The 23068-nt window shown below is 46.4% G+C and overlaps 1 protein-coding gene across 1 annotated transcript in view; it reads right to left on the reverse strand.

The window, feature by feature from the left end:
* RFTN1 (raftlin, lipid raft linker 1) overlaps nt 1-23068 on the reverse strand; it is a 216145-nt gene that overhangs the window by 72803 nt on the left and 120274 nt on the right. The window contains exon 4 of the mRNA XM_037845461.1: nt 12827-12935. Coding sequence (XP_037701389.1) covers nt 12827-12935 — 109 coding nt within the window. The remainder of the gene's footprint in view (nt 1-12826; nt 12936-23068) is intronic.

The raw sequence follows: 23068 nt of genomic DNA on the forward strand, positions 1-23068 counted from the left end.
CACATGTCAATTCCAGAGAGGGTTTACTCAACAAGTTTCAACCAACTCCAATACACACACACAAAACAAACCCTGCCAGTTACAGGAAAAGAAAACTTCTTAGCTCTCTGTATACTTTATTTTCATTACATCACCTTGGAAAGAACCTGTCCCTATACAGTTCTGATGACTTTCAAGCCTTGGAAAGTCACAGGCTTTTGTTCTTTCATTCTATGAATATTCATTGAGCACCTACTCTATGTCCTGCACTGTTCTTGGCATGGAAAAGAGACAATTAAAAAAAAATAATTAAATAAAAATAGTCAAGTATCTGGAAGGTGAAAGAAGCTATGGATCAAAGGAAAATAAAGGAGTAAAGGGAATCAGATATGCTCGGGTGGGAGTGGCAGGGGTTAAGTTTCTCTTTTAAAAACAGGTGGGTAGGGTAGACCCACTGGGAAGGTGAGACAGAGCAAAGATTTGAAAGATGGGAAGGATTAGCCAAGCAGATATCTAGGAGAAAAAGGTTCATAAAAGTTAGACCAATCTTCAGTAGCCCCAGCATGATCATCCAATTCATGGCAAGCTGGAAGGGAAACACACAGTCCACAAAGAATCATACATTGTATTTCCTGGATATAACCTGAGGATTTCACCCACAAAATGTCATTCCTCAGAAAAGGGGGAATTGCTTTATACATTTAGAGACTCTTACAAAGCCTCTCGCAATACAAGGACTCTCTCAGTCACCTTATCTTGAACAATAAAATGCTGATTGGGGAAAACATGCAAATCAAAATCAGTTTGGGACGCTTACTGAAGTCATATGAGGGACTTGATTTTTAAAAAGCAGAGAAATACATTAACAAAGATTTAAAGTAATTCCTACAGCATGAAAAAAAATGAGATGCTGTCATAAGGAATCCTCTTAAAGATGACTTTTAAAAAGCAACGCAGGAATGCCACACACAAATAAAAACGAACAACATGCAACAACATGGATGAATCTCACATAGCACTGAGGATAAATTTATAAGAGATTCTATTCCACTTATATGCAGTTCGAAAAGAGGCCAAGTTAATCTCTAATGTTAGAAATTAGAGGTTACCTTTGGGGAAAAGTGGGGGAAGTGATGAGAGAGGGCGGAGAGGGGGTGAGGGCTTTGGGGTGGTGGTACTATTCTATTTCACCTGGGTGCTGTTTGCCCAGGTGCTTTCATTTTGTGTGAATTCACTGAGCTGTGGCACTTATGATTTATGCACTCTCCCATATTTAGGTTACGTTCAATAAAAAGAGATTTTTCTTTTTTAAAAGCAATGTAGAGTAAGTGGCTGCATTATGGAGATTTCTCATTTCATATATGAGCTGAATGAGAAAATCCACTCTAATGTTAGAAGAATGAGCACTTACGACTTAGGAAACTTTCCAAAGATAGCATCATTCATGAATTTTAAAAGTGCTGAATCCCAAACAATTTGGCTGAAAGTACACATGATGAGCTCGAAACCTGTGTTGGCCGCCCACAAAAGTCATTCTGGTGTTGAAAAAGACCCTGAAGGCAAAGATGCATGAAAAATAAAATTGTTTCAAGAAATGAGAGCATGGAAAAAGGCACTCTTTCCAAATACATCTACTTTATATAATTAAAAATATATATGTATAACTAAGTTAATAATGTTATAAATAGAAATTTAATAGTTTCAAATATATTCCTAAAAGGTTACATGTTAAATTGGCCCCAAACTGTTTTGGGATCTTTTCACAGGGAAAATGTGAGATTTGCTTTGGTTTTCTGGTATTTGGGCATATACACCACATATTGCTTCTTGCTTAGGAGGCCAAGACCCACAATAACAAATATTTTGCACCAACTTAGAAACCATGAAAACTGTTTAAATAACTCTATAAAACAGAGCTGTCCAATAAGGTAGCCCAGTGTAATGGCTTGGAGGCTTTATGGACCCCAGAAAAGTATGTTCTTCAGTTAATTCATTCCTGTGGGGGCAGACCTATTGTGGGTGGGACCTTTTGATTAAGTTATTTCAACTGAGATGTGACCCACCTCATTCAAGGTGGGTCTTAATCCTCTTATTGGAATCCTTTATAAGAGGATAAAACACAAAGAAGCTAAAATGAAATTAAGAGAAGCTCACAGAAAAAGCCTCAGAGAAGCTGAGACGAAGCCACTGAAGCCAGAAGCTGGAAGGAATGAAACCCGGGAGAGAAGGAACAACAAACACCCTTTGTAAAAGCCAACCCATTTCTGGCACATTGCATTTCGTCAGCTTTAGCAAACCAAAACACCCATTAGCCACATGTGGGTATCAAGCATTTGAAATGTGGCTAGTGTGGCTGGGGAGCAGAATTTTTAATTTTATTTAATTTTAATGAATTAAAATTTAAGTTTAAAAACTGAAACAGTATAAAATATTTTTCTGTTAAACGCAACTTTATTTTGTAGGACTCTCATTTTAACCATTGAAAATGTAGCATCCAAACTGAGATGGGCTACAAGTGTAAAATACACACCAGATTAGAATACCTAGTATGAAACAAGAATGCAAAATATCTCATTACATCTTGAAAAGATAGTATTTGGGGTACACGGGGTTCAATAAAATATATTACTGAAAAGATAGTATTTAGGGTATATTGGGTTCAATAAAATATATTACTAAAATTAATTTCATCTTTGTTTTTACTTTTTTAATGTGGCTACTAGAAAATTTAAAATGACCTATGTGGCTTAGATTTTACTTCTATAGGACAGTGCTGCTATAGAGCAAAACGTCACTTTTAATTAGACACTATAGGGGAGAGATAAAAGGGTGAGAAATCGAAGCTGGAAAACCCAATATATTTGAAGATCTGATTAACAACTATGAAAGAAGAACTCCAGGAGAGGGAAGAAATATGAGAAAGTAGAAAAGGGGGGGGGGGGATCAAAGCTAGTACTTCTTTTAATAGACAGGAGTCAGATAAACCAGGACTGATCCAGAGAATAGAGCAAATGTGATCTTTGATTCTACAGCTGTCAACAAATCCAGCAACCTAGTTTTTGCTGACGATGTGTCAGAAGGTTGCTATGTCTGTTATTAAAGAGACAAGAAGAATGACAGAGGTGCTGAGCACATGTCCTTTTAGGGTGACAAAAGAGAGGAGGGAGTTTAAAATTGCCCTGCTCCAAATCTCCCTTCTGTTACAGGTTTGGGTGAGGATTGGAAAACACACAGGGTTACACCAACTCTGTGGGCCAGAAAGAGTTTTTAGTGAAAACAAGAAAATACAATGAAGTATTTGACTCATGGGAGCCTATGGCAATTCTGGGTGGTTGGAGACAGCCAGTTTGTAAAACCCTGTTTGTAAAAAAGAGGACCTGCCCCCCCCCCCAACTGCCTATGATTGTCCAGGGTTGGTAAGCGGTCAATGGATTCCCCATTGACTTAGTGCATTCTTCAAAATATGCTCCACGATACAAATAGGTATTTGGGGAAGGGGAGTAGCAGGGGAAAAGTTCTCAAATTATGTTTGAGAAGTGCTGAGTTAAACTAAGTAAGCAGGTTTCTGACTGCAGAACTTCTCAGAGCTTTGACTCTTCAAAGGGGCATTGTGACCCTCTAAGAGGGGATACGGCACTTATGTTTCGCAAACACATTGGACCACAAAACATCTTTTTCCAAAAAGCTTCCTGAAGAGCACATGCAACAAGAGGCATTGGCATAGCAGCAAGAAAAATCCCGATCTTGTCCCCTTCTGGCCCTATCCTCAGCCAAAAAGGAATGTTCCTGAGCCAGAGCCTGGTGGATCCACCAGCTTATCATCGCCAGACTCCTTCTGGGGCCCATTTCAACAGTGGTGGGAGCAAGATACATCTCAGGTGCCCCGTGGCTACAGCAGTGACCTGGGGAAGCAACCACTTGTCCCTCACCTTCTAGAGCATCCAGGCACATCCAGGGAACCTGGCTGGTCTGCAATCAACCTGCATGCCTGCCTCTGGTACCTTCAACCTCCCACCAGCAAATGGGGAAGGAGGAGAGATGAGCCTTCCCGAGATGCCAAAAGCAAACCAGGAGGGTGGTAAGGGATCCTGAGGAGACAGAGACTTACGCCCAGGCCTAATTTCTCCCTAGAACAAAGCATTCATGGGCACGTATCTGCCACCTCCCCTTGGGTTTACTTTCTGATCCCTTTGGCCTGCCCAAGTGACTTCTATATTAGTTCCTGTTTCCTTAGATCTGGAGAAATTTCTCTGCAGAGGCCACCAGGGAATGCAGGCCTGATAACAAAGCGCTGCCCAGAGGACCAACAACAGGCTGTTCCTCTGTCCTTTGAACATCTAAATGGCATCTTAAAGGATCCCAAGTCAATTTTTTTTTCTGATTTAACTACAAGTTCTGTTATTATTACTATTTCATGTGACATGGGCTCCAAATGCTAAAAGTTACATAAAACTGCAATGCTTTACATGGACAAGTTCTAATACCCTGGTCAGATGTTAAAATTCAGTCACTTAATAAAAAATTACATTAAGGAGAATAATGAAGATTATTATTCCTCAAACCCATCGAAAGAAAGAACATCTGAAATTTTAAAGTGAAGAACAAACAAACAAACAAGAACTCAGAACCATCCTAGAAATAACACAAGAACATTTGTGGGTTCCATGGGGTAAAGGGCAGTGGTTTTTAATTACAACCCAAAGACATTTTGGATCAGGCCTTGCAAAAGTATGTACTGGGAGGGGAGAGGTCACCCAAACAGCTTCCACAGAGGTCGCCAATGCTCTTAAGGCCTCTCCAGCAAGGGGTGTTTTTTATTTTTAGCCTTAGGGGCACTGACAAAGTTGAAATACCCCCTTCCCTTGGCTTCCACCACACACGGTTCTTTCAGTTCCCTCATACAAGAGTTAGAGGCTGGAGTTCCTCAGGGCTCTCTCCGAGGCCCTCTTTCATACCCTGCCTCTTCCAAGGCAATTTCACCCAAGACCACAGCTTCGATTGCTATTTACTAGCTCGTGTCTTCAGCAGCCGAACCCGAGAAACAACAGCCTGCTCCTCTTCCCTTTCTCAGCAAAGGCTCCCATCCAGCCAGCTGCACAAGTCAAACCAGTCTCGTCTCCTCCCTCTCCACCAGGCTGCATTATCCAACCCATAAACAACCCTGGTGATTTCCTGCCTAAGTATTTCTTGACTCTATCCACCTCTCCACCACGTACGTCCCCGCTCCCACCTGAGCTAAGGCACGCTCTTTACAAAGAGCTACTCCAACAGCGACCTAACTGCATCTACTCCTGCCCCCCAATCCACTCACCACCCTGCCACCATTCTGATCTTTCCAAAATGGAAATTTGGCATTATTCTTTAGTTGCAATTTAAAATCTTCCAATGGCTTTTTACTGCATTCAGGACGAAGGCTGGGTTCCTCAGCCTGGACCCTGCACATTGGACCCCTGACTTGCCAGCCTCAGCCCACATCACTCACTCAATCCCTTCTGGGCCATCAAGCCCGAGGGCCTCCTTCCTGTTCCTCAAACCAAACGCGGTCCTTCCGCCTGAAGGCCTTGGCCCCCCCTGTCTTCACTCCCTCCACCTCCAGTCCCTGCACAGATATTACCCCTCCAGGAACCACTCCCTGCTCCCACCGCCAGCCTGGGTCAGGCCTTTTGCCGCACTCTACCTGAGTTGTGACTGTGCATTCGTGTGACTGTTCGGTATCTGTCACCTCCCCCTACCCCACTGAGCTAGATGATAAATCTCACGTGATCCGGGACCTGTACTGGCTCACTAGGGTATCCCAGACATGACCACAGAGGAGGCCCTCCAAGATCTATTAAAAGAAAAGTGAACAGACCCTGACTGGGTGTTGGATTCATGCAGATGGAGAAAACAAAGCACAGGAATTCATCTCCTTTTTGGGGAGTAAGACAGGCATATTCCCTCCCTCCCCTTAGGCTCCAATTAACTTCAAGTAACCTCTCTGGACTGGGCAGGAAGATCACGGCCAATGAAAACAGCAAGGAACAGAGGATCAAGAGCGGCTGGGGCGGGAGAGGAACTTCATAAGAAAACAAAAGCCTCCAGGCAGCAGCTCCCACATCTTCACTCCACTAGGAGCTTCCAAGCCTGTAACCCTCCTCCCAACTCCTTGCCTGGCCTCGGAATGAAGATGCCCCATACCCCGCAAGTCCCGTGGCCTCACCCCACCTCAGACCTGCCTCCATCTTTTATCACCTCCAACTTACATTTTTAAACTTTCTCTCTTTACTCTTACCTGTCAGCTCTTAGAAATGCTCAAAGCTCCCATTTTAAAAAAACAAAACAAACAAACTTCCTTCCCCCTGTTTCCAGTCTTAGCTACCACTCCCTCTCTCTCCTTCCAAACTTATTTATACTTAAATGCAGGGCAGCGGAGGCCTCTCTGCTCTGAAAGATTTATCAGATGCTCTTCCTGCTTCACTTTTTTCTGCTTTGGATACTATCCCCTAGCCTCTTCTTGCAGCATGCTCTACCCTCAGATTCTGTGACATCGCACTCTTCCTTTCGCCTCCTACTTCATGAATGGTTCTTTCTTTTTCTCCTTCTGTGGATCCTTCCCCGAGTTCAGTCACCATCACCTCCTCTCTTTCCCGCTGCAAGCACCAGTTCTCATGTCGTGAGTTCATCCTGTCCCATGGCTTTGCACCTCAACTTTGAGTGGCTAATCAAAGTGTGGTCCTTGGCCCAGTGGTGATCCACAAATTATTTGTTGCCAGTCAGGGACAAGACAGGTACAAAAGTTACAATAAGCATTTAGATACTTCTACAGCAATTCAACATTGCCACCATATTTTTATTATATTTTATAAAAACATCATTTCATAAGATTGAAAACAAACAAAACTCCTCCTTCACCACAGATCATTTGAGAAACACTGCTCTAGATCTCGCAGGTTTTTAATATATCTGCTCACATTTAAAAACTAACAGACTTCACAACAAAAAAGTAAAATTATCAGCTTTTCGAAACCAACCCAAACCAACCAAACAACAGAAGATCTTGCAATGCCGGGTCCATATTCAGCTAGGCAACAGTGAGTTGGTGACGAATAGCGGCTGCCCACTTGATATGGGGTATGTGCCACCCAGGTGACCACCTCAGCCACTTCCTGACTGTCATTTCCTGCCTGGTCCCTGTGGGCCTCTGAGCTTGCACCTCAGACATCCACATCTCCATTCCTAGCCTCTTCGTGAGTTCAAGACCCACATACACAATGGCTTTCTAGAATGTTCCCTGGCAATGACTTACTGGCCCCTCGGTCTCAACCTGCCCATCACCAATCTCATTACCTCTGCCCCCCCAATGGCTCTGCCTGCTGTATGGTCGCTGTCCCCACAAATGACCTCATGTCACTCCTCAGTCACCTGAGGACACAACAAATGACTTCACCTCACTCCTCAGTCACCCGAGGACACAAACTGTTAATGATCCTTCCTTTGAATTTCTTGTTTAATTTATTCATTCACTTGACAAATATTTGTTAAGCTCTGGAGAACAACACTGAACAGGCCACCCCCCAGCAATGTCTCACTCACTTCCTGCCGGCAGCCTCTTCTCTAACATCACAAAGGCCTCCTCCCGGCCTCCAGCTCTCTTTCTTCCACGGTGAGTGTGCGCTCACCACTCATCCCTGGGATCACACGACATTTTTGGCCTTTGCTGCCTTCCCCGCCCCCCACAAGACTCGCCTTTGTAAGATGTCATAATTGTCTTGGGGGTAGATGGGGATGCACTGAGGAAGGGGAAGCCTTTTTAACATAATTTTCCTTTCACTCTGAATCGGCATCTTAAGCTAATTAAAATTAGACTCTGCTCTGTACTTGTAGAAATGAGGCTCTGAATATTCAACAATCAGCCGGGAAGTAAATGATGAGTCATTTATATACCTCACACAAAGTTTCATAATTCAGAGGATTTGGGGTAGTCTGTTTAATTAAAAGCAGCCATTTAGATTTTTTTTTTAAAATCTGTCAAGTTCCTCTCTTCAGGTCAAGAGGTAAGCAGCAGCAGTTGGTTGTCCAAAGCACAACTGACTTGTTTAGCCCCGAGTCTCTAGCAAATCTTTCTCCCCGCACAGGACGGACAGGCGTCTGCCTCGGCCTCCCCTGACTCGGCATCTTCTGGAGGCTCAGGTGCCCATGTTAAGACCTAGCTCATAAGCAGATCCTGCAGGCCGGAGCACACCCCTCACCGTGAGAGGGGGGGAATCTGAAGACCAGAGCCCAGAGCGAGGGCCTGAGGGCCTACAAGGCAGTGGGACTTTCTCTGTGTGCAGGATGCAGCAACTTCCACAGGAGAACCTGGGCACCAAGGCCTGGAGCCCAGAGGTATCCCGGGTGCTCCCAAATCTGGCCCCCCGGTCAATCTCCCTCCCATGCCCAGCCTCACCTTCCGGCTCAGGCAGCCCCACTCTCCCCTGCAGGAAAGGACAGGCTAGGTAGAAGAGGGAGCCTCGGGATCACACAGGCTGGTTCAAATCCCAGTCCTGCCGGTTACCAGTTCTAACTGTGGGCAAATTGCATAGCTCCTCTGTGCTCCACTTTCCATACCTGTAAAAGGGGATGAGCCTTCAGAGGGTGTGAGGAGGATCCATAATACAATGCATTTAGCACAGGTTCTGCCTGGCATGTAGGAGGGATTCCCTCTGTGCAGTAAAATCCCATTTGAAATTTAAATAAACCTATATATGCATAAATATGGGCAAGCAGCATATCATGCAGCCAGAAAGAGAGACTGATTTTTTTTCTTTTTTTCTGCTTTTTCTTTTCTGAACTCCTGCTCTTGGGTTCCATGCCATCCCTGCATCTTATCGTAAGGCCCACCTGACTGACTTCAGCAAGCTTGAAAGGGCTTGTGCCATGGAATCAAAAAAATCCTTTCCAGAACGGCCTCCTTCTCCCTTTGTCCATCCTTCCCCTCCAGTAAAACAGGACTTGGCTCTTTCTCATCCTCGAGATTCGATTCCCGTCTCCAGCCTTTGCCCCACGCTCCTGAACACACTGGGAAAAGCACTGTCCACCTCGCCCCTCAGGCTCAGGGTTCAGAGCCCTACTTCGACACCAAGCCCCCTCTCCAAACCCCTCCCCAGTCCACCAAAGAAACTCCTCACTCCTCCAAAGTCCCTTTGCCTTCCACTGGTGCCTCCCCTACGGACAGACTGAGCCAGGCTCCATCCTTTAGCAGTCACAGCCCCCAGGCACGTCCCTCAACATCTCTGAGCTCAGTTTCTTCGTGTCTGGGGGGAAGACATCACTGCCAGTTGGCCTCTTTAGCAGAATTATTGTGCAGCACAAATCAGAAAATGTGAGCAATTACTCTGAAAACTTTAAAGTGCTTCCCAAACATATAGGAACTTTCCCAAGAAGCTCCAAAGACCATAAAGTAATTGGAAGACAGACATGTAAACTCTTCATTTGTTGTCACTCTGTCTTCTTTACAACTCTCTGGGAACTCTGAAGAATAGGAAATGCAGAGAACCCATGCGGTCCTGCCAGTCACACCAGACGGGCTCCACACATACCTGACCGAGTCTCTGTTCCACAGGAATGCAAGTGGAACTCTCTCCCAAGCCTTGCAGCACTCTGTTCCTAGAGAATTTGTCTCTAGAACTTGGAAAACACATTCTCTCCAAGTCTGCCCCATTTTAAATGTTGTGGTCTATGATAATTTACATAAAGAGCCAGCTGGATGAAGCATGGCAGGATACAAAGAGGGAAAAACCAGACACAGTAACCCAGATTTAATTTGACCAGCAAAAATGCTAAGAGAAATCATTAGACCACTTTGAAAGGAATCGTTATCTTTATACAACTCCCTTCACCCTCTGCACAAAATTGTGGTTCAGAGAGGGGCTGCAAATTATGGCACCTTCAGCTAATTTCACATGAAACATATACAAATGTCTTTATCTTTCCTAATTGTGGGAAATAATGAAATCTCCTTTCCATCTTTCTACCCAAGTCCTCTAACCAGAGGTTCTGCTAATTTAAAACATTTGGTGGAAAAATAATACTGGCATATTGTTCTTTAGGGGGAAAGAAAGATTCTAAAGGGTTTGAGTTCAATTCTAATATGCAGAGAAGAGTATGAGATTTCCTGCCTGATGATACAATGACAAAATGAGTTAATTACCATCTCATTGTAAGATGGATCTACTTGTCATAGGAACAGGAGCCATTATTTCACACAAATAATGACCCAGATAAAAAGTAATGACTAAAAGCTGTAGCAGCAGCCAGTGACAACAGCTTCATCTTGGCTTAAGTGAATGGCAATTAACAAGTGCCACTACTATACGTATAAATAGGGACCAAGATGTTCATTAAATATCTACAATGAAAAAAACACATTCTTCACAGAATGCTCCTGAGGCCTTCTACCTGTATGATGACAGGAACATTTACACATGTAAAATTCTGCCATCAGATGGAATAGCTGTTGGTCCTGGAGAGGGGCATTTGCTTCCCCTCTGCACACAGAGGCGGTGTTTTTTTCCAGAAATCATGTCCAACAAGAGAAAAGAGGAGAAGAGGGGAAGGGGCCAGCCAGTAACACTCTTTGTCCCTCTGCTCCTGTTGTCATGGCCACTGGCCTAGAAACTAAAGCTACAGCCAGTGCTGACTTCAGAAATGCTAGATCCTTCCAAGTCCAGCCCACAGCCACCAACAGGGCACAGACGAGTGTGGGGCAACCTCAACACACCTGGACTTTCCAAGGCAGGACATTTCATTTCCACCCTGTGGACCCTAAACTTCCTCTCTTTAGGAACAGAGGTGAGAGATTCTGAAATGCACATTTGGAGACAGAGTCTGGGTTTGAACAAGTTGTCAACTCGGTCTGAACCCAAGAATTTTTATTTGATAACAATAGATGGTACTACCAGGAGTACGGCAGGGATAGGAAGAGTGGTAGGCTTTAAGTTATACAATATACAAAATGTTGAAAACATAATTCTTATACAAATATAGAATGAGCAAGTGCTGATCGTTTGGGGTTATCTTCTCTATTGCACAGAAATCATATCCATCTCAACTTGGGTACTACAGAAACAGAGCGTCCGAATGGTCCACTAATTGGGAAGTTATTTGCTTAAGACTTGATGCCTGCACAGTGCAATGGGTCAGCCATGCAGTGACTGGTTTTGTTAAGACAAAACACCAAATTACACATTTTAAAAAGAGTATATTTGATAATGCGGACAGAGCCTCAAATCTGCTTCTAAAACTATTTTTTCCCCAATGCTCAGATCATAGAGTAAATTCCACATCTAGAATGTCCCTACCCAAGCTTATTAAAGCATTTTATTTGCAATATCCAGAGAAGATGGCCCCTTACACAGACATCTATCTACATGAGTTATAAAAATACCAGTGTTCTCTGGCTTACGGCAAAGAGGTGCACATATGAACAAAATAAAATTTCCCCCCATTTCTTAAATAATGATATGAATTCTACCAGAATAGAAAAATTAACAGAAATTTTGACCTATGAGATCATCTGATTCTGAATCTACAAGTCTTGGCCCCCCCACACATGTGGTTATTCCCAGAGCCTTGCAAAGCCTGAACATGCAACAAATGTTGAAGGGAGGAAGCCCAAAGGAAGCAAATATCCTTTAAAGGGAGGATCTGATTATTTCACTCTTCTGCAAAAACCCTCTCAATGGCCTCCCATTGCTTTTACAGCTGAGTCCCACCTTTTTCTGGTGTCTTCTCTCCCGTCTCTTCACCGCGGCCCACTGATCTTTTTTGATACCACATGCTCCCTCCTGCCTCAGGCTTTCACACCTGCTGTTCCCTCAGTTTGGAGGACTCCCGAACCTGCTGCAGTGCAGCCGCATCACCAAACACCTCCTCCACCTCCTCCTTCCGGTCCCAGTGCCAGGCACCTCCTGGGAGCCCCAGGCCACGGGCCACGTTGCACCCGCTTGGCTGCTTCCCTCTGGCAATGCTCATCACACTTCTTCAGGGTGTGCCTTGTCATCCCCAGGACATGCAGGCAGGGACCAAGCTACGTGGTTCTCAGTATACCAGCGCCTAGTACTGTTTCTAACCCAAAGGAGAGAGTCAGCTAATATTTATTAATGAATTCACTGACTGACTGACTGACTGGACCCCAAACAAACCACAATAACCTACACAGGATGGGAAACTGTCAATTATTTTGGAAGCCTGGGTAAGGGAGAACAAGAAAACATTAAGCAATGAACTTAGTCCCAGTTTGGGGCAGGACATTCCTTCCATGGTGAATGTCATCAAACTGAAACTCAAGTGGACCCTGCAATTAGGCACCAAACCTCATCTGGCATGAAGAAAACTTCAAAATCAGAAACATTTCTGGGCACAGAACGAACTCCCTAAAAATGAGGCAATTTTCTATGGTAAAATCGTAAGCCAACACCCACAGGACCCTGGCACGTTCCCCTGCTTGGAGAGGAAGGACGCTTGTGGCTGTGAAGACCCCAGGATGAGTGGAACATGGGACCCCTTATTGAGGGTTGGAGAGGAGGCCCAGCAGTGGGCCCGGAGGCCTGGCGGTTGTCAACCCCACCCCAGCCCTAAAAGGCAGGTACCCGCCAGCCTGGGAGGGAGGGAGAGGGAAGCTGTCTTTTTCCAGAGTCACCTCCAGCCTGAGAGGAGTATGGGAAGGGGCTGCTCCCCTCCCAGGGCGCTGCCAAAGGTCCAAGTCAGAGGAGGCGCTGGCCCCACCAAGGCCCCTGGAGGGGCCGATCTGCCGAGCCAGCTCCCCTGCCCCTTCCTCCGGGCGAAGGCTCTGCGGACCCTTCCGGTGAATCCTGACTGCAGCACTCACCTTCTTGATGAACTCTGGGATGATTTTTTGGTCTGTCAGGTGGTCTAGTGAGGAGCAGCAATCTAATTCCAAGATGTAGCCTTCATTGTGAAGATCAGTTTTCTGAGATCTGGAGAGAGAGCGAAAACACACACACAAAAACTAAGAGTTTTGCACCATATAAAAAAAGGAATAACTGGATGTTTCATGAAGTTCCAATTCTTCCCTGAAAGGTAAATGCCAAAAAGGCACTGCTAAAAAATGAAATTATTTATGGCAAACAAACTCAAATACTATGTAAAGATCTATATTATGGCAAGACCTCACTGAGTAAAACACATCGCTATAGAATGGTGGATTTAGTAGAACAAGATTTGTATGTTAAACAACACACATACAGCAACAGTGTATACTTCCCATTGGTTTATATCTGCCAGGGCATAGAAAAAGAACTAGTAAGACACACACCAAAGGAGTAACAGCAGTTACCTCTGGAGGATGGGGAGGGTTTGCGTGGCAACTGGGACTGGTAGGAGGGGCCAAAAGTATCTTTAATTTTTTCATTATTTAAAATGAAGACAATATATTCATATATCACTTAGAAAATTAAAAATTAATTATTTAAAGACTTTAAAGGGCTCAGGCCCTACAGAGGCAGTCTGGCAGAAACTATCAAAATCAAAGATGCATTAAAGAAAGAATGTAAGGCAGCTAGCTAAAAGTAGAAATTCTGGGGAAACAGTGGATGTGAAGGGTTGTCTCTCACAAACACCCTTGGTCTTCTGGTAGATGTAGAGCATCCCAGCAAGCACCTGCCACCTCTCTGCACAGATGGTTGGGGTCTGCTTCCCACTTTCCCAGCATACATATGCACAGGAGGTATGCAACACACAGCACAAAACGGGGCATATTCCAGGAGCACCAGCAGAAGCGGCCCCCAGAAGGAAAGTCCACCGCTTCACAGCCACTCCCTTGAGCAGCAACTCTGTGATATGATCATGGATCTGTGGAACTCCTGGAGGTCTCGTGGTCATCAAGATATTGAAGGTGATTCCTTGGCTTGGCGGACAGGAGCCAACTGGAGCCCCTGGAGCCCCTGGAGCGGGGACTGCAGGGAAGGGGTTGGCAGAACATGTTCTCTCTTGTGGATGGCCAATCTGGGCTTTGTGCAGGGTACACACCACACACAGCCCCTCTCCACTGGGGAGGAACGAGCAGGGCCGTTCGTGCCCACTTACGGGGAGGCTCTACCCCCGAGGACACCTGCCAGACCTTCCCTGGGAGCAGGTCTAGTCAGAAAATTCCTCAAGTGGACACTTCCATGTCCCTCACACTGAACTCTTGAGACACATATATGCCACCAGATAAATAGTCTGAATGCATAGTTGCTAAAATATTTTAAAATGAATTTCTAAGGTTCTTATATATCATTCAAAGCATTTCTGCTATCATTAACCACCTGGGAATGATTTACATGAAATTCAAAAGTGAAAAAATTGAAGAGGATTTGGATTTCCCCAGGTGTGCAACTGTGATGGGGTAAGCAAACTTCAGTAGCTTATTTTGATTTTATTTTTCCCTCTAACATGTCCTTTCAGAAGTAGGGTACTGATGCGCACACTTTTTTTTTCAAAAATTGGATCACTGGATATTTGATTTATTTTTTAACTACACAAGGAATTCATGTTTGCTATGAAAAAATAGAAAATGCAGAAAATCAATAAAAATCATTTGATGCCTATCCCTCTAGAGTTACATCTAGATGCAGATGTGGATATTGATATAGATACAGAAAAGACTATTAAAGTGGGAAAATACACATGCCATCTTATAGCCTGTTTCTTAGGTATAAATATATCATGAACTCTTTTCCATGGCAATAAATTTTTACATGTTGAATAACTGCATAATAATCCATTGTACACATGTCATATTTTATTTAACCAATCCTCTATCATTAGACACATATATTTTTCCAAAACATATTCAAAACAATATTCAGATACACTATTCAAAACAGTACTGTATTTGCACATATTTATTACACTCTAACAGTTGTTTCCTTAGGATACTAATGCACACACTTTAGAAATATAAAAGCATAAACCAATTCCCAATCCTAGCCTCTTCACCTTAGAAATCAGAGACTAGACTCACGTTCTCATTTCCACCAACAACCCCCCAAACAAAGGATGTAATAAGAGAAACTAAAGCAGGAGATTCCACTTTCCAAGAAAAGACTTAGTCAAGACATGTGTCATATGTATCATGTGGAGTCTCAAACAACAAAGATTGGGATGAGAAGGCTCTAAAACATAAAATCCCAGCTCCCCTGTCCCATGGAGACTAATATCAGACTGTACAGGGTTATTTACAAATGCCCTTGAGAATTAAAAATGCTTGAACAATAGTAACAAGTGAACACTTTACTTGCTTGGTACAACACCCAGAAAGTGATCGGAGGGGAGATGGGTTGTTCTTTAAACAATTCCTAGACCAGACTCGTAAAAAAATATCATGAGAATGGGACCTGATAGCTATCGCCTTTGGTTCTGCAACAAGAAATTTTATAAGAAGAAAGGCATCTCTGCTTGTTTTCCAGGATCAAATAATTAACTCAGTTACATCTGAACTGAAAGGAGCACAAAGAATCAACAAAAGTAGGCATTATTGCAAATTTTCTAGATGAACCATGAAAAATCACATCTCACTTTCTTGGAAAAGCAAATGACTATTGGGGGACTATATGAGTAACTAACAGGTCTTTCCTTGGCTTTAGTTAACTACACAGTTTGAAATGACAGGATTACAGCACTGAAGGATGGCGGAAGGGGAGGGGAAGGGTAGAGCCGCCCGAACCCTCTGAGGACAGACGTAGGTGTCGGCTGCCCCAGCCTTGGAGGCAGCACTGCGATGGAGCAGCTGTGGGTCTAGGAGAGGCCAGAGCTGGGGTAAGGGACATTCACACAGGAACCCCTCCCTGACACTGACCCTATGAAGAACAACATCAAATCCACTAGCAAAGCTTACCTATAGGGCTGCAAGAGGAACTTTCTGGACTCATCAGCACTGGGTGGGTGGCAAACCTGGCTGCTTTGGCAAACACCCAAAAATGACCCCTGATGAGCTCCACCTCCTGGGGTTCACAGCACTGTGTAAGGCCTCCCCTTGAGTGCAGGCAGGACCTGTGGCTTTCTTCTAACCAACATAATGTGGCAAAGGTGACAGGATGTCACCCCCATGGCTATGTTTCATTACAAGACTCCATCGTAGCAGACTGGAGCTAGAGACGCCCCTTGCTGGCTCCGGAGAAGTAAGCCGCCATGCTGTGAGAGGGTCTGTGGCAAGGAACCCGGGCAGCCCTGGGAGCTGAGAGCAGCCCCACGCCGACAGCCAGCAAACAAATAGGGACTTCAGCCATACACATGCCAGGAGATGAGTTCTGCCCACAAACTGAGGTATGTGGAAGCAGATCTTTCTCTAGTTGAGCCTTGGATGAGAATGTAGTCCAAACCAGCGCCTGTACTGCAGCTTGATGAGACCTTGAAGCAAAGAACCCAGATAAGCTACAGGAACTGTCAGATACTAAATGTGTTCTTTCAAGCTGATTAAGTTTGTGGTAATTTGTGACAGCACAGAATACTAATACAGTCACTGAGACATGCCACCCTCATGCTGAGAACAGCCTCTCGCAGTAGCCAGGCCTAGAAGCAGGCTCACGAGAGGGCAGGCCTCTGTCAGGCCATACGTGTTCCATGTCCCTGAGATCAGAGATCACCCTGGGAGAGGCAGACATCCCCAGAAGTGGCCTCCAGGAGCCCAGGCCTGGCCCTACAAGGGACCACAGCGTAAGGGTGTGGGTATTCTGAAATGCGTCCCTTTGCAGTCAATCAAGTTTCTAAGGAGGAAGCATTAACCTGAAACTCAACTGAGCAGGCATTGGCCATCCCTCCTGTGGGAGAGGGGAAATGCCAGTTACATTTCCCAAAAGGCCATGTCCTTGTGTCATCCTGGAAAAGGATTTGGGAAACCACCAGACTGCCTCTGGCCTGAAGCCCAGGTGGTTTCCACTTCTAGAAAGGACAGAGAGATCTGGGATTAAGCAATAAAGAAAAAGAGAGAAACAAAATGCATTTTTGGACATGCAGAACTAACTTCCAGCAAAAGCAAAGAAGCTTACAGGATTTGGACATCAACACCAAACACTTTCCAATTAAATAAAGGCACTCTTGGATAAGCATTGCTAGCAATGAAATATGCTTCCCAATCACCCACTACTCCCACTCCATAAATTCCTCTAGATTTATTAGTTAGAGGCTACATGCTCTAAAGCTAGCCATAAGTGGGCGACTTACCAGCTGTGTGCCTTTGGTCAATTTACTTAAACTTTCTGTGCCTCAGTTTTTTCATTCAATAAAATGAGAAAATTACTAGTAATTATCTCTTCGCATCACTTTAAGGAGTAAGTAAGACAAAAGCATGTCCTTAGCACAAGCCTAGGTCAAGTTTTGGGCTCAATAAATAATAGCTGCCACTGATCTGTTACTATCAACTATAATTGCATTCTTTAATTTTCCTTCCTAGCACTTTTCTCAGTTCATAATTACTCATCTATTCAATAAATACTGACCATGTTACTATGTGCCAGATGCAATAACATGTGTCAGTAGACTGAAGAGACAAAATCCTATCCTTGTAACTTAGGATCTTGGGGAGGGAGACAGACAATAAACAATGAACAAGATAAATAAGCACACAATACAGTATGTTCAAAGATCATAATGTTAAAGAAAAAGGAACAGCAGAGTAAGAAGAATCAGGAGTGTGTGTGCGTGCACAGGCATACATGCATGGTTCGTTTTATTGACAGTAGTCAGGGCAGCCTCAATGAGAAGGTGACATTTTGAATACAGGCCTGTAGGAGGTGAGGGAGTCAGCAAAGCTGACTCTGGGATAAGAGCTTTCTAGGCAGAGGGAGCAGTCAGGGCAAAGGCCCTAAGATGGGATCATGCAAAGAGGCCCTGTGGCTGGAGCTCAGTGAACCAAGGGGAAAATGAGAGGAGACAAGGTTAGAAAGCCTCCGGGGAGTTGGATAACGTAGACAGACCAGTGGCCACAGTGAAGGCCGTAGCTTTCACTGAGAATGAGGAAGAAAGCTTTGGAGGGCACTGAGTGACATGATCTGACTTATTTTAAAAGGATCCTACTGGATGAAGGAAAACAGCTAAGAGATTACTTCAGTGGTCCAGGCAAGAGATGATGGTGGTGTCTAGAAGTGGGTTGGTAGCAGCATAGGTGGTGAGGCATGCTGGATTCTGGATATATTTTGAAGGCAGAACCTTTAAATTTTCCTTATAGACAGGATGTGGGACATGCAAGAAAGAAAACAGGTAAGGTGTGGAGAGCCGTCTCCCGGGACGGGCATAGCGCATGCGCTGTAAACCTGCTCCAAAGTCCCCCCCGCCCATCGAATGAGCCAAGATGGCGCCCATATCCTGCTTCCGCTTATGACGTGCACACTCACTATTCCTATCTGCCAATTGAGTGCATATGCGCGGCGCTAGATCATTGGTTATGAGTAGAGTACTTAAGAGTTTGCCCAAGCGAACCTCGGAGAGACAGCCCACTAGGAGCCGTACCTGATGGCCACATCGAGGCTGCTCTCCCGCGAGGCACTCTGCCCCGCGTGGAAACCTGTAACAGAGAATGCTTATCTAGCTTCAGTAAAAGACTTGCTCTCGCAACCGCCGTGTGGCTCGAGTCGTGACTTCCAGCCAGGTCAGTTTGCGTGGTCTGCATCTCTCTCTCTCTCTCATCCCTTGTTTCTCCCCTCGCCGGCCGGGGAACAGGGGTCGAGCGGGGCGGCGCCGGACAAGTGGTGGCCCGTACGGGGAACGCTCCTCCTCCTGCCTCGCTCTCGACGGTCCCTCTGTGAGGAGAGCAGCGCTGCGCATCGAGCTTACGGCGGACTTCCCGCGCCTGATCAACGCGAGAAGGTGAGTGCGTCTTATTACATGATAGTTAGGGCCCGTGGGTTTTCAGGTGACCCCGGGGGACTCGGAAGAGCTCTCCGAGTGACTGAAGTATAGTGCCGACTGCAATCATGGGGCAGTCCGGAAGTTCACCTCTCTTAGCTCCCTTAAAGAACCTTTTGAAACAACGGGGTATCTCGGTCAGGAAAAGCTCCCTTCAGCGTTTTCTTGATGATGTTGATACTTTTGCCCCTTGGTTTGCCTGCACCGGCAGCCTTAGCCTACCCTCTTGGATGAAGCTCGGTCGCGACATAGACCGAGCGCGCCAGACGGGCGTGTGTATGGACCCGATTCTAGTACCCATATGGGAGACCGTCCGTGCGGTCCTTGAACTAGAATCGGCTGCCGGCCTAAGCCCGTCCTCTGCCTTGCAAGAAGCACGGTGCGCGCTCCAAGAAACCCAGTCAGTTTCGTCAGCGGACGGCTCCTATAAGGGCAAACCGCCGGAGTCCAGTGACTCTGACTCAGAGTCAGATAGCGATACTGACGAGGAGGCGGAAGCATCCCCGCTACTTGAGTGGGAGGAGCCTCCCGCCACACCCGTGCGGCCTTCCGCCCCGCCAATGTCTACCGCTGCACCCCCAGGGACACCCCAGCTCCCAACTGACGCCTTGGGCGGTCCCACCAAAGGACCTCGCCGAGAGCTCCCTCTAGTGGCCATGCCCAGTAAATGTAATTATCCTTTGCTGCCAGACCCGGAAACCCCGATGGGCCGGTCAGGGGAGGGGCAACCTTTGCCGTACCCCCCGCCCGAGTACACAGGCCCTCAGGACCCTTTGCCATTAGGTAGTGGTGGGAGACATTTCTGGAGATGGAACCCTTTCACAACATTTAGACCTTTTGGCGTGCTGGGTGGCTACCAGCCACTTGAGCCGCAGCCAGTCTCAGAAATGTACCCGGTTATTATCAATCCCCAAGGTGGCAATCAGCACGAATCATATGATTACAAACTATTGAGGGAATTGAGGCAGGCCGTCCATCAGTATGGCCCCAATGCCCCTTATACCTTGAACATGATCGAGAACCTCTCTGCTCTAAATCATACACCCGCAGATATTTTTCAGCTAGCCCGTGCTTGCTTGCCGTCAGGCCGATTCATAGATTGGAAAGCATGGTTTGAGGAGTTAGCTGAAGAGCAGGCCGCAAGGAATGCGGCAGGGAGACGTGGCGGGTGGAATGCTGACATGCTGTTGGGGAGAGGCGCCCATGCCCAGAACCAAACGGGTTTCCCACAAGAGGTCTACGCCCAGATCTTCCGCTGTTTTGTGGGTGCCTGGAAAAAGCTAACAGGTAAGGGAGAGGCTCAGGCCTCACTCAGCAATATACACCAAGGCCCCACAGAACCATTTGCGGATTTTGTAGCCAGGATGCAAACCGCAGCTGAGAGAATCTTCTCAGATCCAGGAGTAGCAGAGACTGTGGTTAAGCAAATGATTTTTGAGCAGTGCAACAAGGAGTGCAAAGTTATCCTGGCACAAAACAGAGCAAAAAATTTGACAGAGTGGGTCAGGCTCTGTAGAGATACTGGCAGCCCTTTAACTAATGCAGGTCTAGCTGCCATGCTAGCTAGCTCCCTACAGGTGGCTACAAAAGGCCCGAGAACCTTAGGGGCAAAGTCTAACGGGTGCTATGGCTGTGGCCAATCAGGGCACTTTAAGAGAGATTGTCCCAATAGACGTCAGCCCCCTGCCACTCAACGGTTTGGCGAACCAGGTGCAGTAACCAGGCCGTGTGGCCGTTGCCACAAAGGCCCCCACCGCGCAGAAGATTGTAAATCGGTTTTCGATGCGCAGGGTAGACGCCTCTCTGGCCGCCCCGAGCAGATTCCAAAAAACGGGAGGAGGGGGTCCGCCCTTTCGACGGACCCCCTTGCATGCCATTCGACAACACAGGATCCGATCAAATTCGTGCGTCCCCCGGCTCAGCAGGACTGGACCTCTGTGCCACCTCCAGACTCGTACTAACCCCCTCCATGGGTGTCCAGTTAGTAGGGACCTCCTTCAAGGGGCCCTTACCGGCTGGTACTGTAGGGCTCATATTGGGGAGAGCATCCACGGCCCTGAGAGGATTAACAGTTATACCAGGACTTGTAGATTCAGATTTCACAGGCCGTGCCCAAGTTATGGTTCAATCTCAGCGGGGCACCTTAGTCATTGCAGAAGGTGATAAGCTGGCGCAGCTCCTGCTCTTACCCAGCTTACATGCAGTCTTTCCAAGCAGAATCAGACAGAGAGGGGAAAAAGGGTTCGGATCCAGTGGAGCGATTTTTGAGGGACTCCATATGTCCCTGGAGTCTCGACCTATGCTAACCATTAAGGTGCAAGGCAGATCTTTCTTGGGCCTGCTCGATACAGGGGCCGATCGGTCTATCATAAGACAACAAGAATGCCCCCCCACCTGGCCAACGAGCAGGGCGGAAGAGCCCATTAGAGGAATAGGCCAAATTTCAGCGCCCATGCTCAGTGCAGCTGCCCTTCATTGGGCCGATGAAGAAGGACACCAAGGCAGTTTCCAGCCTTATGTATTAGCCCTGCCTGTGTCTTTGTGGGGAAGAGACATTCTGACCCAAATGGACGTTACTTTAATTAGCGGCTACTCCCCAACCTCTAAGCGACTGCTAAAAGAAATGGGGTATACCCCCGGCAAGGGTTTAGGAGCTTCACTGCACGGACGTGCGGAGCCTATACAAGCTGCCCCCAAGTCTGACAGACGAGGCTTGGGTTTTTCATAGGGGCCACTGAGGAGAGATTCCCACCCACACCTATAAAACTAAAATGGAAAACCGAGGCTCCGGTGTGGGTGCCTCAGTGGCCCTTGCCACAGGAAAAACTAAGGCTCAATTGTCTATAGCCTTATTTACATACAATTTTTTAAATGAAAATTCACAGGGAGTGACACCTGCCCTGCAACACACCACCCCAAGTCCTCAGCATAGAGGTCTAGTCCGTTGGAAGGATGTCCTGTCGGGGCAGTGGAAAGGCCCTGACCCGGTGCTCAGCTGGGCCGGAGGCTCTGTTTGTGTTTTTCCCCAGGAACCAGGACGTCAACCAGTGTGGGTTCCGGAAAGACTGGTGGGAACCGTGGCATCACCTGGGGAGGCCGGGGAGCAGCTGTTAGAAACGCCAACGAATATACAACCTGAACCATTAGACCAAGCCTCCGACCCTGCTGATGATGGCGACGACCGACAAGACGATAATAGTAGGACTGACCACCCCGCGGTTGCCCAAAAAGAGGATCGGTAACTCTGTTCTTTGCTCTCCTATAGCAATCCTTCTAATCTGCCTTTTTCTTTTTTTAGTGGAACTGTGGTAGCGCAGGAGAGTGGTCTTTGGGGCCTGTGGCATCATCCCCCGACCCTGGCCCCATTCTCTGCTGGGTCTCCCGCCTCTCCTGTGTTTTTCACTCGTACCCTGTCTCTAGGTCTCCACCACCTGCCTTCTGACAGAAATATTTCCTCCACAAGCTTCAACGAGTCCTTCCCCCTCACCAATGACACACTGATCCTCTCTTTTGCTAACCTCTCTGTCAAGGTTGTCGACACCACAGTTGCGGCGAATGCTACTTGTGAAACTGGTAATGGCGAGTTAAGTAAGGGAGTCTTGCTTGAATTTCTTAACGTTACAGGGAAGAGCCGCCAGTCTTGTGAAGGGATCTTGAGTAAAAATGAGACTCAAAGGTGCCTTTTCCTTCCGGGGTTTGCTCCTACAGTCTGCAACCGTTCCAAAGACCCGGATGCCTCGCCGCCCCGCTATCCTAGTGTATCGCCCAAGTTATGTCTGGCTCCCCGTCAAGGCAACCGACTGGGTTGGCCCTGTTTCTCAAGTTGTTTCACTTAACAATATCCCCTTCTCTAAGTCTAGGCGTCCAAGAGGCATACCTTACCCGAGACGTGCTACGCCGCCACAATCAGATGCTGAACTTAAATTTCCAGGCCATTCAGAAACTCCTAGCGGAGATAGATGAACTTGGACTAGAAATAGATGGACTCTGGAGAGTTCTCCAGCAGACGTGTGATACCCGATGGTTATTCGGGAGGCTTTGTGTCACCCCGGTTAGGGTGAACTTGACAGAGGAGCAGCAAGATGTCGCCGAGTGGCTCAAGGACACTTATCTCCCCAACTTCACCAATCTCTCCGACCAAGTGAAATCCGACCTTCAGGGACTTGAGAACATTAGGAAATTGAAGCCTGTTAGTTTCGACCTTTCCACACTGGGCGAGACTGTAAAA

The sequence above is a fragment of the Choloepus didactylus genome, chromosome 1 (assembly GCF_015220235.1).
Source record: "Choloepus didactylus isolate mChoDid1 chromosome 1, mChoDid1.pri, whole genome shotgun sequence".
In the NCBI taxonomy this organism is placed as follows: Eukaryota; Metazoa; Chordata; class Mammalia; order Pilosa; family Megalonychidae; genus Choloepus; species Choloepus didactylus.